Source organism: Tiliqua scincoides, chromosome 2 (genome assembly GCF_035046505.1).
Source record: "Tiliqua scincoides isolate rTilSci1 chromosome 2, rTilSci1.hap2, whole genome shotgun sequence".
Taxonomy (NCBI): domain Eukaryota; kingdom Metazoa; phylum Chordata; class Lepidosauria; order Squamata; family Scincidae; genus Tiliqua; species Tiliqua scincoides.
The window spans coordinates 8,008,520-8,025,015 of record NC_089822.1 but is presented as its reverse complement, the minus strand read 5'-3'; the positions used below and the strand labels follow the sequence as shown (position 1 = coordinate 8,025,015).

General features: G+C 44.2%; 1 protein-coding gene across 1 annotated transcript in view; it reads left to right on the top strand.

Moving 5' to 3' along the window:
• MYO5B (myosin VB) overlaps positions 1-16,496 on the top strand; it is a 206,656-nt gene that overhangs the window by 135,676 nt on the left and 54,484 nt on the right. The window contains exons 19-20 of the mRNA XM_066617957.1: positions 1,546-1,702; positions 5,552-5,791. Of these exons, the coding sequence (XP_066474054.1) occupies positions 1,546-1,702; positions 5,552-5,791 (397 nt within the window). The remainder of the gene's footprint in view (positions 1-1,545; positions 1,703-5,551; positions 5,792-16,496) is intronic.

The following is a 16,496-nucleotide window of genomic DNA, read 5'->3' as shown; positions in this document are numbered from 1 at the left end:
TTTATGGGGTTATTCCTGTTTTTGAGATGTGTTGAAAGTCTGTTCGCTCATGCTAGCATCTTCATCCTTCTTGTGTAATGGACTCCAGTCTTCTGTCGTATGATGAAAATTGGAAGCCCTGCAGGGATCAAACTCCATCGGAAATTAGATCAGCTATTCTCTACTTTCACAAGTTTATTTTTTAATCGCTCTAAGCGGAAAGCAAATCATAAAGCCCAATGAAGCAAGCTTAACTGTCTTTAAAAACTTGTGGCTTTATAAATATTTATTGAGAGAAATGTGATAATGGAAGTGCTCATAAATTCCCCAAAGTCCACAGGCTCTGGACTGTGGTGGTACATGAGGATACTGTGGTGGTACATGAGGATGTGGTGGTACATGAGGATACTAACTGTGTCCCAAATTAAGTACCTTGTAGGAACCGCTTGGAGTCATGCTCCTAGATGTTGCCAAACCAGTGCACACTGCTTTAAATGTCAAATCAATTTGCCGCTGTTGCGCTGGATTTCTTGTAACCAGTAGTTATGCTGCACTATGCTTGCTCTTGCTGCTGGGGGACTGGTACAGGGAATGTTGATGAGGATGTCTTTAAAGTTTCAGAATTTAAGACCAGAACGTGAAAACCAAAGAGAAATTGAATACATTATGCACTGCATTTTTTTTTAATCCTTTAAAACTTTTCATCTACTGCAGTCAAGTGCTAAAAGTGCTCATATTTAGTCAGTTCAGTTTTAAGGCTGATGAGACATTTGGCTAATGTTATTAGCTTCAGAAAGGTACCCAGCTACTTTTTGCACAGTGCTGGTAGTGGAGCTACCAGCAATGAAGAGGATGGGAAGATGCATAGAAGGGATGGATTTGCTGCAAGGAGAGGCAGATTATGCCTTAATGACTAATAATGTAAACTCTGAGCCCAGAGTTTCCCTGGTTCAAATTTCACCTTGACCAAGAACTGATCAGAAGACCTTTGGCAAGGCACTAGTTCTCTATCACAGTGGTTCTCAAACTGGTGGGTCACAACCCACCAGCTCGTGTAAAGCTCCCCCTGGTTGCCTGGTTCAAATCTCAACTTGGCCAAGAACTGATTGGACGACTTTCGGCAAGGCACTAATTCTCTAGCACAGTGGTTCTCAAACTGGTGGGTCATGACCCATCAGCTCGTCTAAAAGCTCTCCCAGTCCCTTTAAGGGGCAGCGGCAGCGCCATTGCAAATGTAAAGAGGAAGTGCTTTGTGCTCACATTTTTCCAATGTTCTAAGACTTGGGGAGCCCTGTGGAGGGCTGTGTGGGGCTCCCCGCTCCTCCTGCAATGTCCTGTACACATTAGTAAGTAAAAGCACCCCCACCCCCATTTGCGATGTGATCCTGGGGATCGCATCGCTGCCCTCACTTTCTTCTCCGCAAAGACTTACCCCGGGAGTAAAGCTCCCAGGAAATTTGAGAACCACTGCTCTAGCATACGGAGATTGTATTAATTCTGTTCTTTCATACTGTTCTTAACTTCATTTGGAATTATCCCCACATTTCCTTCCTTGTACTTTAATAGACTGGCCGATTGTCTAAGGAAAACGAGAGCAGCCATTATTTTCCAGAAACAATATCGCATGTTGAGGATCCGTCGTGCATATCAAACCATCCGTCGATCTGCCATCATGATCCAAGCCTTCACCCGAGGAATGTTCGTCAGAAAGTCCTATCAAAAGGTGTGGTGATTCTTTTGAGTGTACTTTTGCCTTCAGAGTGCAGGAAGCTCCCAACTTTTAAAAGTCAAAAACCTGGCTGTAGTTTGTCTTTACACATCCTTTGGTTGAAGATGGATGTAGCCTTCTATGGGCGCAATCCTAACCCACTTTCCAACAGAAAACGCAGAATGTTTTCCTAGGCAGAAGAACGTATGTGCCTGTTGGAAAGGTATCAATAGTGTTATTGAACCACCAGCACCACTTCTGAAACATTATATCTGTCTTTTACTCATTTCAAAAACTCTTTTTGACTTCTGTAGCCTGTTTGGCTACTGAACTTCCGCTGAATAGGGTGGCTTATAGCCTTGAAGGGTCAGTATTATCTACACAGACTTCAGTCTGAATGACATGCATTCAGATTCCTCTCAGATTCCTCTCAATTCCTAAATTGTCCTCTCAGAAATTTTCCCAAAGCCACCCAGTAACTCTTGAGTTTGTTTCCTTTCCATACAATATTAGCAGTAGTGTGTACATTGTGAAAAGATTGCAAGAATGCATCCAACTCTTGGGAATAGACTGCTGGGAAAAACCCGGGTAAGTACCAGTGAAGGAAAATGGCAGATACAGCTAAAGTTGGTCCATGATAGTTTGTGAGTGCAGTAACTCTGACATTGTGCTTCATTGGTCTTTTGCTGTGAGAGCGCACCATTCTCTTTGAGCAATAAGAACTAACTGCAGGCATAGAGTTGAACCCTTTGGCTCCCAGATTTCAAACGCTCTGTGGTGTAGTGCATAATCTCCAATAAAAGAGGGGAAAGGGTTTTGGTTTTGTCTTTTAAAAGGACCTTGACGCTTAAAATGGTGTGAGTGAATGGACATGACATACCTTACAATGTTGCCACAGACATTATCCAATAGGTGCCCATGGCTGTTGTGTCACTGTTTCCAGGTGGTTCAGTATCACACATGTTGGGGTGAGAATTGCTGCTTTTCAGCAACTGCAATTAAAATTCTGGAAAATAGCCATTACCTCCCATTGAACTCACTTGTGATTGCATGCTTTGATTGCATGCTTTGATCTCCTCGGGCAGGAGGTCTGGTCTAGAGGGTAGAGCCTCCGTTTGCCTGAAGGTCAACTGAAGGTCAACTGAAGGCCTGAAGGTTTAATTGCAGCTGAAGGTCGCCAATTTGAGGCCACTGGCAGCGTGAACGGCGAGACCTTGAAGCAGCTGACAAGCCAAGCCGAGTTTTTCCATCTGCTCTTTGCTCGCCCTTCAAGTGAGATATGAAGGATTGTCAGCCTGCGTGGGAGGAAACTGGAGGCCAGAATGTGATACCAGATCATAAAAGGATCCATCTGAAATGTTGTAGTTCTTGAAAGACAGAACCTTCGTCAATTGTAAAAATCCCTAGAGGGATTTAGTAAAGCCTGCCTGTGTAAACCGCCTTGAAATAAAGTCTGAGGAGAAATCTGAAGACCATGAAAGGCGTTATATAAATACCTGTATTATTATTATCGCTAGCAATGGCCCTGCAGTCCTCCAGGAAGAACAGTAGTGTCTGACAAGACTGAACCATTGCCCTGTGAAAATGCTGCTATCCAGTAGATTTCAGCATTTCTCCACTCCATATTTCTGCATATGCAGCAACTTTCTTTATATTAGAGATGGAACTTGAAGACTGCCTAATAGCAATTTGGCCCAATGAATCTCAATACTTTTTTTTTCTTGGAGAGTATAAAAAACTTGTTTTTTGTTTTGAAAACAAAAACTTTCCTGTTTTGGTAAAAACCTTTCCCTGTTTCTCTCCCCATGAGTATTCATCATGTCAGCTCTTCCTGCATTTCAGGGCTACCTCTTTCTGGCCCATTCAATCTTCCCTTGAAAGGCTGGCTTAATTAAGCTGTTCACGCACAGAAGTGCCCCATGGCAAAATGGAAATCTGGAAATGACATCTGCTATCAGCCATTCAGTGAAGCACTTACCTGAAAGGTTTATCTGAGCTGTATGCATCTTCATGCTGAAGTCAGTTTTATAGTTGTGTTTGCAGTATCTCTGCTTGTGGTGACCAGGGTTAAGGTTTTCTCCCCTCCCCCCCCCCCACGCCCACACTTGTTGCTTTCTATTAATAGCGAATCAGATATTGGACATTTATTTTATATAAAAATTGGTACCCTGCTTTTCCCATTCAAAGGAAGACACCTAAGGAAGCAGACAACAAAATAACAGTTAAAGTAACAATAAAACAGTAATTGAATTAACTAACAAATTACAAAAGCCACATATATTTTAAAAAGTTGTTAGAAGACCATTAGTGGAAACAGAGGCAGCCCCATGAGAACAGAATAAAAGAAATCCCAATGATAGAGAAAATAGGAAGTGTTTTGGTTGCATTTGTCCACATCAGAATTTTGTACTCTTAATCTGCTTAATGTGAATCTTAATCTGTTCAATGTGAATTTGAGTTTCAGCAACAAAAATAACCAGCACTGCTTATTATGGATAAATTGAATGAGCAATTTGGTTAGAAACAGCTGCTGTGGTTTCCCAGGCAGCACACATTCAAGACCCATGCTGTGCATGGCGTCGCAAATGCAGAAGCGCTGTTACCACCCTCATCGCTGGTTGCCACTCTTAAGGAGGAATCCTGTGTTTCTGGTTGCCCTGGGGAGAGGGGGGTTTGACCCCCAGTTTGGGAACCACTGAGTTAGAACAAAAAAACCTAGACAACACAGGGCTACATTACACGTTCTGCGCTTATGAAATCGGTGCACGAGCTTTCAACTTTGACTGTTCCTTGTCCCCAGTATCTGCTGCTGAGGGATATATTACCTCTGGCGGTTGCATTGAGCTGTCCTGGTCAATTGCTGTATTTTCCATGAAGCTGTCAAACCCTTTCTTTCAGCCAAGCTAGAAACCTCCCATCACCTTGCGATAAGGAATTCCATGGGTTGTTTATGTGTTGTGGGAAGATGTATTTACCTGGGCACATGAACAGCTGTGTTAAGAGGTTCTGTTGGAGGAGGAAGAAGCTGTCCTTGGAGAGTTGGTGCTATTTCTTTACCACCTAATGGAATGTGGACCTCACTGGTCTCATAGACACACTCTCTTATACAGCCACTTGCTGCAAGTTTTGATAATAATCAGTGCAGTGTTTGATCACAAGTATACTCTGGCCATATGTGAGCACCATCAATGCTAGGTGTACCTAACTATGAAGTGATATTGCTTCTTGTGCACTATCCATTGGGCATCAGCATGGCCAGTGGCAGGTAACTGGGGTGGGTGAAACTGTAACCTGGTTCAAGAAGACAATTCTTATGAAGCCTGAATCAAGCATTATTTTGAAAAAACTAGACTGAAGCTTAGATAGCAGTAGAACTATTATTTAATGTTTCTTCAGTGTTGCACATATGAGGAAAGAGACACATGGCAATGGTAGCCTAGATCAGGGGTGTCAAACTCATTTCATACGGAGGGCCACATAGCATTCATGATGCCTGCTGAGGGCCGGAAGTGATGTCATTAGGCAAGAAGTGATGTCATTGAACAGGTCATAACCAAAAATAAACACTTTTTTCTCACTTAGGAACTCATTAGCTGTAAATAACAAAAGAGAAAATATATGAACCTTGATCATATTTCAAGATATGGGAGAGCCCAATTTTCATGTGGGCTGCCCTTTCAGCAGTAACACCTCAGCACTACTCAGCAGCTGAAAGCCTGGGCCGTATAAAACGCTTCTGTGGGCCGCATCTGGCCCCCGGGCCTTATGTTTGACACCCCTGGCCTAGATGGTGCTGTGTTATAGGCTTGTCTCGCTTGCTGTCCATCCATCTCCTGAGAATCATTTAATTCCTGTCTTTTGTAGATGCTTATGGAGCACAAAGCTACCATCATCCAGAAGCATGCCCGGGCCTGGATGGCTCGGAAGCAGTTTGTCAAGTTCAGATGTGCTGCTGTGGTTGTGCAGTGCTACTTCCGGCGCATGAAGGCCAAGCAAGAGCTGAAGGCCCTGAAGATCGAGGCCCGGTCAGCAGAGCACTTGAAGCGACTCAATATTGGCATGGAGAACAAAGTTGTTCAGCTGCAGAGAAAGATAGATGAACAGGTAAATCAGAGGGTCATACCAGAGGTTGTGTATATCTGGGCATTTCAGCTGCTCTAGCCATTGTTCTGGAGGATTCTTCTGTGTGCACAGAATATTCTGTAGTTGCCTGTCCACTGTGCAAATGAAGGGAATGAAGAGGACTCAGGGCCCAATCCGAGGGCCCAATCCAATTTTCCAGTGCCTTGATTGCTTTGCCAATGGGGCGTGCACTGCATCCTGTTGTGTAGAGGCAGTCATAGAGGCCTCCTTAAGGTATGGAAACATTGGTTCCTTTACCTCGGAGCTGCATTGCGACTGCACCGGAGCTGGAAAGTTGGATAGGATTGGGCCCTCAATCAACAATGGAGCATGCTGGTCTGCATATATTGAAGTTCCCCCACCCTCTCCAACTTCCCCAGCAATTTCTTTATTCCACGTTTATTGAACATCCTCTAGTTCTCATAGGTGCAGAAGAAACTTGGAAGTGCATGATGAACATGACCCACTGACATTTTACACATTCTTTATGCTCTCGCTAGTAATCAATTTTGTTCCCCTTCAGAATGTGCATTTGGAATGTGGCTGGGAAAAGACAGACTGAGTCAAGGGCTTCTTGGTTTGCTGGCTGTCACATCACCAGTTGAACATCCAGGGCTAGAGTTGACCTGATTAGGAAGGTGTTAGGTAGGATGCCCAGCCAATCATTCAGATGGCTATCCAGGTCCTCTAGGATTGGACAACAGTGGAGAAATATTGGGAAAGTTCTTGCAGGTTACCTGAAGGACTCTGATCCTTTTCCTACATCTAACAATGTATAGTACCCTTGAGTGGCCAGCGAAACTCTTTCTTGAAGGTCAAAGATACTTAAAAGAAATTGACAACTTTTAGTTTTGTGATCAGGTGCAGAGAGAGAGAGAGAGAGAGAGAGAGAAGCTGGAAGCATAGCCTTATTTAACCTTAGCTGAGACTGAATTAAGTAAGACAATTGTGAGTCTTGTAGAGAAATCCCTCGTGTGTGCAGATTTGTCATGATGTTAAAAGGAAGCTGCAGCCGAGCCAAGCTTTCCTGCTAAGTCTCCTTTGTGCTGTTGCTTCATTGCTTATTGCTATTGACTGCCAGAAAAGCTATGCTAAGATAGCAGTATAGGAAATAACTGTCTTTGGACTGTAGTGCCTTTTCTGATCTGGGACTGCAAAAAGAAGCACTAAGTTCTTCATTGGAGGAAGGAGGATGAGTATTGGAGGAGTTTTCCACTAAAGATTTGGAAAGATCCACCGTGGTCTGATCGTTTTGCACTAAAGAATTCCTGATGGGCATCTGTCTAACCTCTTCTTTAAAACATTTCAGCTTACTTTCTACAACTACTTCTGTAATTCACCTCTCCTTATAGTCCAGCTTGTCCCCTAACATTTAACCAAAAGCTGTATTGCTGAATCTTCACTGCCATTGAGTAAAGAACAGTGTTATTTGTCTTTGGTAGCCATAGAAATCAACAATCTTTTATCTTCAGGTTTTGTACATGGTTTTTAAGGTTCCCGGGGCAGTGAAGTATGAAGCATTCCTATGACCAATGTCCTTCTCTAGAAAAACTTCATCCAACCACTAGACATCCTAATGTCTGCAAGAGGAGCAGCTAAGGGAATCATGTAGTCCAGATTAAGAGTTGCAGTATTAGAAAATCTGCCTGATTTCAGGGGTTAGGAACCCACTGTGGCTATTCCTTTCCAGTGGTTCATTGGATGCTTAGGAACCTTTCCTTTGATCAAGACCATGGATATCCAAACATTTTGGCAGGAGGGACATATCAGCTCTCTGACACTGTCAGGGACCAGGAAAAAAAAGAATTTTTACATTTAAAATTTGAATAAATTTACATAAATGAATATATTAGAGATGGAACTTAATATGAATGAATGAAGGTCTTGCAGTAGCTCAAGCCTATAAAAGGCCTTGACACGGTCCCTCACCAAAGGCTACTGAAAAAACTCCACAGTCAGGGAATTAGAGGACAGGTCCTCTCGTGGATTGAGAACTGGTTGGAGGCCAGGAGGCAGAGAGTGGGTGTCAATGGGCAATTTTCACAATGGAGAGAGGTGAAAAGCGGTGTGCCCCAAGGATCTGTCCTGGGACCGGTGCTTTTCAACCTCTTCATAAATGATCTGGAGACAGGGTTGAGCAGTGAAGTGGCTAAGTTTGCAGACGACACCAAACTTTTCCGAGTGGTAAAGACCAGAAGTGATTGTGAGGAGCTCCAGAAGGATCTCTCCAGACTGGCAGAATGGGCAGCAAAATGGCAGATGCGCTTCAATGTCAGTAAGTGTAAAGTCATGCACATTGGGGCAAAAAATCAAAACTTTAGATATAGGCTGATGGGTTCTGAGCTGTCTGTGACAGATCAGGAGAGAGATCTTGGGGTGGTGGTGGACAGGTCGATGAAAGTGTTGACCCAATGTGCGGCGGCAGTGAAGAAGGCCAATTCTATGCTTGGGATCATTAGGAAGGGTATTGAGAACAAAACGGTTAGTATTATAATGCCGTTGTACAAATCTATGGTAAGGCCACACCTGGAGTATTGTGTCCAGTTCTGGTCACCGCATCTCAAAAAAGACATAGTGGAAATGGAAAAGGTGCAAAAGAGAGCGACTAAGATGATTACGGGGCTGGGGCACCTTCCTTATGAGGAAAGGCTACGGCGTTTGGGCCTCTTCAGCCTAGAAAAGAGACGCTTGAGGGGGGACATGATTGAGACATACAAAATTATGCAGGGGATGGACAGAGTGGATAGGGAGATGCTCTTTACACTCTCACATAATACCAGAACCAGGGGACATCCACTAAAATTGAGTGTTGGGCGGGTTAGGACAGACAAAAGAAAATATTTCTTTACTCAGCGCGTGGTCGGTCTGTGGAACTCCTTGCCACAGGATGTGGTGCTGGCGTCTAGCCTAGACACCTTTAAAAGGGGATTGGACGAGTTTCTGGAGGAAAAATCCATTATGGGGTACAAGCGATGATGTGTATGCGCAACCTCCTGATTTTAGGAATGGGTTAAGTCAGAATGCCAGATGTAGGGGAGAGCACCAGGATGAGGTCTCTTGTTATCTGGTGTGCTCCCTGGGGCATTTGGTGGGCCGCTGTGAGATACAGGAAGCTGGACTAGATGGGCCTATGGCCTGATCCAGTGGGGCTGTTCTTATGTTCTTATGTTCTTATGCCTTGCACAAAGCAAGGCTGACCTTTCCTTCACTGCCGCTACTGCATCACAGATATGACACAGCAAGAGGTGGAGGGAACCCTCGTCCTACAGCTCATGCAAGCAGTCGAATAGTCATGCTGAGAGCAGCTGTGTCAGGCCAGCATGGGCTCCAGCAAGTGTCTGGAGGGTTAGAGGCTCATTGGAGACTGGGGTTTCCCCGTGGGCCAGATTGGGAGCCCTGGAGAGCCACAAGTGGCACCAAAGCCGGGGTTGGGGCACCCCTGATCAAGACTTAGGGCCCAGTCCTATCCAACTTTCTAGCACCAATGCAAGCTTGAGGTAAGGAAACAAATGTTCCCTTACCTTGAGGAGGCCTCCATGACTGCCTCTCCACCACAAGATACTCTCTTGGCACAATTGCATCAATTTTGGAAAGTTGGATAGGATTGGACCTATCTTAGTATTTTTCTTGGGTATTTTTTGAGGATTGCCTTCCCACCCAGCCCCATTAGAACCAAGTCTAGAATTCTTAAACAGCACTGATATACAGGGGGGCACCCGTATCTGCGGATTCCATAGCCACAATTTCAGTTAACTGTGGATCGGGTCTGCGGCCTCTCCCATGCGGCCCTCCAGAGGAAAAAGGAGCTTTGCGTCCACCTGCAACCTCTGCTGGCCTCGGAATGATTATAAGATTGAAAAAAAAAATCACTTCTGGTTTTTCAGAAAAAAAAACAGAAAGTGACATTTTTATGCCTTTAAAAGGCATTATGAGGGCCAGGGAAGCCCTGGAGGTGGTTGGAGGCATCCCCCATATCCATGGATTCACATATCCACGTTGGGGGCTCAAGAACGAAACCCTTGCGGATACGGGAGCTTGCCTGAATAATCTCCTCTTCTGCTTTCTGTCCCACCTTTTCTGGCATCAGCAGATTGTGCATGAGTATTTTTTTTTTTGCACTTATGTATTAAAGTAGCAAAGAGCATAAGAGACCCGAGTTTTCCCCATATGATGCACCTTTCTCAGTTTAATGTCAGTTGTACCAGTCTATGTGCATGTGATGTATGTATTATGCCCATTTTATGGTTGTGGCTGGCTCCCATTCCTCTAGCTTGCTTATAAATGATTTTTTGTTGTTGTCATAGAATCTTTCTATGCAGCTGAGGGATAAGACATCAGTAATTTTCTGCCTGCCCACGAATGCATTTCTCCTCTTAAAGCAAAGTTGGTCTGAGATGATTGATGTCACGCAAATCAGTGCTGCCTGTTAATAGTCCTGAATGTGAATTTGCTGAGAACATCAGATTTGCTTTGTTACTTATTTGACTAGATGCTCTTAATGTCTTTGCATTTCAAATTCTTCTTCGGAGTGTTTTAACAATTTAAATACTGTTATATACTGCCTACAGCTCTTGAGACCAAAAGTTGCTGCTGCTTTTCCTCTGGTCAGCTCTTCCCCTCTCCCCCAGCCCCACTCATTTAGATTTCTCAGAGTCAGCCACTTATTGCTATCTTAAAGATAATTAATAAGTCTCCTAAGTCTATTTCATTTCAGGGTTTGTCCAATAGCTTTTGTCTCTTGTTCTTTTTAATGACTTCCTTTATTACAAGATATCCTTCTAAGTACTTCCTTCTCAGCGCTTAAAATCTGAGCTAAAGGTTGCAGCCTCCAACTTGAAGTAGGTTCCTGGGGCTATTGGCACTAGTGTGGCCGTTTCCCACATGATCAAGAAGACCCTGATGGGAAGGTCACTGAAATTAAGCATATGGAGTCATCACCATAGGGCTGAGGTATTCAATCTGTGCGTCCCGCCTCCTTAGGGAGGCGTGACTAGCCTCCAGGGGCGTCACCAGGCATCTCGGGGAGAGGGGCTGGGCTGGGCTGGGTTGCCCTGCTGCATGTGCTGCCTAATGACTTGTTACTTTTCTGCAGCTGTGAACGAGGTGGGTGGGGCAGCGTGAGGCTGGGAGGGCTGTGAAACATGCTTGGGGGAGGTGGTAGAGAAGGCTGGCTGGGCAGGCAGAGGTGCCGCAACTCATCGTGGAGCTCTCTCCATGTGCAACCTTGCCCCAAGGACTACATTTCCCAGTGTGCTCCTCGCCCTGGGCATCCTGGGATTGGTCAAGGCTGGAGGAGAGAAGAGTGCGGAGGTGCTGCATCTCTTCAGCACAGGGCGCGCTCCTGGCAGACTTTAAAGTAAGTACAGGCAGTGCAGCGCTTTCCTCCGCTTGGGAAGGAAGGAGCCAGCCTGCTCCTAGTGTGGGGATGTCTAAATGCCCCAGCCTGCATCCCTCCATCTTGTCTGGGGGACGGGGGGGACGGGTGGTATCTGCATGTTGGGAGTGTGTGTGTGAGCAGCCCCCATCTACTTTGGGGTGAGTTGTAATCTTGCTGGGTGTGGCTGCAATCCTTTCCACACTGTCCTGGGAGTAAGCCCCATTGACTCAAATGGGGCTTACTTCTGAGTAGACCAACATAGGCTTTGGGTCTGTGTCAGCTTAACCCAGGCTTAAGGGGTTTCTTCACCTTTCTCTTTTTCCCCTACAAAAAAGAGAAAAAAGCCACTCTTGATGGCTTTGTCTCCAAAAATTGATTAAAAATAAAAATCCCCATTCCTTTTTAGCCATTCCCCTTTTTCCTCCTGCCTTCTTTTGGGGGGGGGGGGTACTCTGTTGGCTGCTATTGTAAGACAAAAGGCACAATCCTAGCTAGGTCTACTCAGAAGTAGGTCCTATTGTGTTCAATGGGACTTACTCCTAGGAAAGTGGGGTTAGGATTCCCGCCAAACAGTCTCTAGGTCCCAGTTTGCATCAGTTTGCAATTAGCAGATACACACAAAACAAAGTCTTCCCCTCCCCCAGCAAATTCATCACTTCCCCCCCCCTTTCCAAAACAGGTGTGTTGCTAACAAACTCAGAGCACAATCCTAACCAGGTCTACTCAGAAGTAAGTCCTATTTTGTTCAGTGGGGCTTACTCTCAGGTAAGTGCAGCCTCAGAGTGCTGGCAGCCTTGTTTCTAGGGTATAATTATAACACCTTCACCCCCATTTTGGTGGTAACTGAGGTGAGGTGTTGTAATGGGGAGCCATGGCCAATGGCTACAAGGATCAGGGGAGGCGTGAGCTGGAAAAGTTTGAGAACCACTGCCATAGGGGTATGATTTTCAGTGTCAGCTGCACTATTAGCAGAATATCTAATGTCCTTAACCACCATTATTATAGCTAAGTCAGGGTAGGTATGAGAAAACTAATCCTTACTATGTGATCTTGATTATATGCCTGCGGAAAGTTAACTGCCCTATAGCTTCTGTCCTCTGCTGCCAATATTAAAGGGCATATTGAAGAGATTTCAGGTGGGTGTTTGTCTTATTAGAGGAGGAGAAGGGTTGTTTCATTAGCTATATGCATGAATCAAAATCTTGCCCTTTCTTTGGAGGTTTCCAAAAAAATTGCCTGACATTTGAGACATAAGCTCTGCAACTCCTAAAGCATACTCTGGTTTAGATCAAAATCAACATCTCTGAGCCATGTGGGAAATTACATGCAAAATGCTAAGAGATAATTCTGCATGTTCCATGGTTTTTTCGTATGTTGGTTGCATATGTTGGATGTAGCAGGTTTTCTCTCCCAGAGCCTGGAAGTTGTTGCTTGTATGTTTCATATGTTGGTTGTAGCAGGTTTTCTTTCCCAGAGCCTGGAAGTTGTTGCTTGTATGTTTCATGTGTTGGTTGTAGCAGGTTTTCTTTCGCAGATCCTGGAAGTTGAGATAAACCATGAATCAATAATTCAAATGGATAGATAGTAAGGGAAGGAAGGTCCACTTCACACTATATTTTTTAGGTTTGCATCTAAGGAGAGTTAAGTGTACATCTAAAATTGTAACAAGTCAATGAGACAAATATTCAAAGATGTGTCATACAGGTACATTCATTAGAAAACCAAGATGGGCTGCAACTTCTTGCCCTGTAATACTGTGGTAAAAAGAAAATGTACCTCCCCATCATATTTGATGGACCCATTCAGATATCAAACAAATCATGGTTTGGACAGAACATGCTATGGAAACCTCAGGCTCATGTGCTTCCCTTCTCTGTTGCTATAAACATGAAATGGGAAAATTCAAAACTTCTGTTTATGGTTTGTAATAAATTGCAGTTTCCCTGCTCATCCAATAAACTTTGTTTATGCAACCATATTAGGTTAACAAATCAGATTCCTACATTTGGACCAGATGAGAAACTGTAGCCTGTTCCAAACTGCAAAGCATTAAACTTTCTCCCCTTGTGTGTGAGAGGGAGAAGTACCAAACCCGGCTTGCACCTCTTTGCATGTATAGTGAGGAACCATGAGCTATCACTGTGTCTAAACTGGACTGTTGTATTTGTTCTGGTCTTTCCCATGGGTTAGTCTGAAGTGACGGTATTGCATCTCCCAATTGCTTGTAGACATGTTGGGAATACACAGTCAGAACTCAGATGACATGCAGATCTTAAAATGCACCTAACCTTCAAGCTGCTTTTTCTCCATCCCCTCCCTCCACTGTATCTTGTTGAAGCCTTTTTGTATGGATTGCTGGTGTTGCTCAAAATAGGAGATGCTAGATAATGGGAGCAGAACCCTTCTGTTGCTTACCTCCAGCAGCTAAATACCTGTACTCCTGAATACCAGAAGTGAGCTTGGTTGGGAGAACAGTGTCTCTGGTGGGGCATGGGGATTCTACAAAGAGGTCTGCTGGAGGAAAGAGCAGGGTTTGGCTCTCCTCATCCACATAACCCTCTTTGCTCTTAAAACTCCTTCCCACTCTCACTCTGTGTGTTTTGGCAGTTCTGCGTATTAAAAAATGGGCCTTCTGCTGTCCCTTATAGTTTGAGCCTAAGATAGTATCTGGTTGCTGTGAAGATGCAGGAGAAGACGGGAGAGCTGATTATATAGTACGTAATTGTTGGTACATTTATTGGGCACAGCACTTTAGGCCATTGCAAAAAGCTGATTGTGTAGTTGTAGAATAACAATCCAGAGGTGCATTGTGCAGTCATCAATTTCTATTAAGCCTGATTTTTGAACTGAAACTGCCAACAAAGCTTCTGAGGCACCAGAAATAATTTAGGGGGGAAACTGCTGGCAGGTGAAGTGTAGATACCTGAATGAGTAAAAAGGGTTTATTGAACCACTGGGTCCTATGAATGCCTTGAACTGGATGTGGCTGTAGCTTTTTGTACTCAGACGCACAATTACCAGTACCTTGCAGTGCATTGACTTGGAAAGGTTCCCCAGGAGTCAAAAGTGTTGAGGAGGGAAGAATGGGCTAAAAACTAAAACATAGTGTTAAGCAACACATTACTTGTCGTGAAATTTTGGCCCAGACTGTTGTGAACTCTGCCTCGAGAACTGCTTGCATGATTGTTTATTTAGTATGTGCAGAGCATGTTTTTGCATGTCTAAAGCACTCCACCTGTATTAGCTTGATGTTCTCACAACACTGCAACAAAACAGCACAGAAAAAAAGTACCGGACTGTGCACTTGCCAGACTTCCTATATGTGAGTTCAGGGATAACTAAGGGGGAGTGGCTTGCCTTAGAATGGCAGAGGTGGATGTTGAAGTTGGAACTTCCTGATCCAAAAGGATATAGTGGAAATGGGAAAAGGTGCAGAAGAAAGCAACCGAAACAATTACTGGGCTGGGGTACCTCCCTTATGAGGAAAGGCTACAGTGTTTGGGGCTCTTCAGTTTAGAAAAGAGGCACCTGAGGGTGGACATGATTGAGACATACAAAATTATGCAGGGGATGGACAGAGGGGATAGAGAAATGCTCTTTTCCCTCTTACATAACACCAGAACCAGGGGATATCCATGAAAGTTGAGTGTTGGGAGAGTTAGAACAGACCAAGGAAATATTTATTTACCCAACATATAATCAGTCTGTGGAACTCCTTGCCACAGGAAGTGGTGATGGCATCCGGCCTACATGCCTAAGGGATTGGACAAATTTCTGGAAGAAAAATCCATCACAGGTTACAGGTCACAATAGGTATGTGCAAGCTTCTGATTTTAGATGTAGGTAATCTCAGAATGCCAGATGCAGGGGAAGGCACCTGGACCCAAGTTGTGTCTTGCTGTCTTTTGCGCTCCCTGAAGCATTTGGTGGGCCACTGAGAGATACAGGAAGCTGGACTAGATGTGCACTTGTGCTGATCCAGCGAGACTCTTCTTATGTTCAGCCACTATGCTTCATCAGTTCTCTGACAGTTAATTGTCAGATGCCGCATGGGGTTTGAACCAGGAACCATGTGTTTCTGGCAGTGACATCATACTCTATACCGCAAGAGCTGATGGCCAAAAGATGGTAATGCAATCAGGTTGAGGTAGGACACTAGCATCATAACCCAGAATCCTCCTGATGATGATGCCAGGGATCATGTCTCATCTCACTGCTGCTATACAGCTTTCAGACAGTCTCCATTCCTCCAGTTTGGGCAACATATCTTTGAGGAAAGCTGTTTCTTTTTGCCACCAGATCTGTGTCATTCCAAGGACTTGTTGGGTCTTGGCTTGAGTGCCTGACTCTGACAAGCTCTTCTTTTGCTTTAAATGCTTTTTCTTTGGGAGTGTCTGGAGGGGAGGCTTCAAGATTATTCTTTTAGTTATTTACATTGATGGTTTGGCAGGTTCTACAAAATCTCAACAATAATTTTGAGTGAGGATTTTGTATTTATTGTGAACTATTAATGTGGTATTTGGCAGAAATGGGCACTGAAATTGTTCTCTTTGCTGCTGCAGCCACTAAATATCCTTGCTAAGAGCATAAGAAGAGCCCCACTGGATCAGGCCAAAGGCCCATCTAGTCCAGCTTCCTGTATCTCACAGTGGCCCACCAAATGCCCCAGGGAGCACACAAGACAACAGACACAACCTGCGTCCTGGTACCCAAAAGGCATTTTCTATGTGGTTGTTCCCCCAACTCTATAATGGAGTTCCCCCAAAATTGGAATTCATGACAACTGAGTTTGCAACATTTTGTGGTCAGGGGAACAAAACCTCCAGAAACTTGCCAAAAAGGATACCAAGGATTTTCATTACAAGATTTCACCCTCTAATTAGACTTGTGATTGCTAATTTTCCTTATGTGAGAGTTTAATTAAGGCCTAGCATTATTGTGTTAAATAATTAGTTTGGATTTTTTTGGTAGTCCTTTTCAAATACTGTATTGTGTGCCGGTGTGAGCTTTGCTAGCTGGTTACATGGAATTTTCTATAAAATAGGTGCAATATATATTTTAAATGTGATATAAAAGGATACCATTGGGGTAAAAATCAGCAGTTTATGGAACGTGTATTGACAATCGTCTAGATTTCAGGAGGCCCGGGGGAAATGTCACAAAAGCATGTATCATGGAGGAGGTTGACCTTTATATCTAGAGCAAGGTAACTGTCTTTTTTACTGAAGAATGGTGGAAATGGAGGTGAAGATTGGACATTTACGGAAGGTCCTCATGGCTCTAAACTGGTGAATGCCAGAGTTTTCAGGA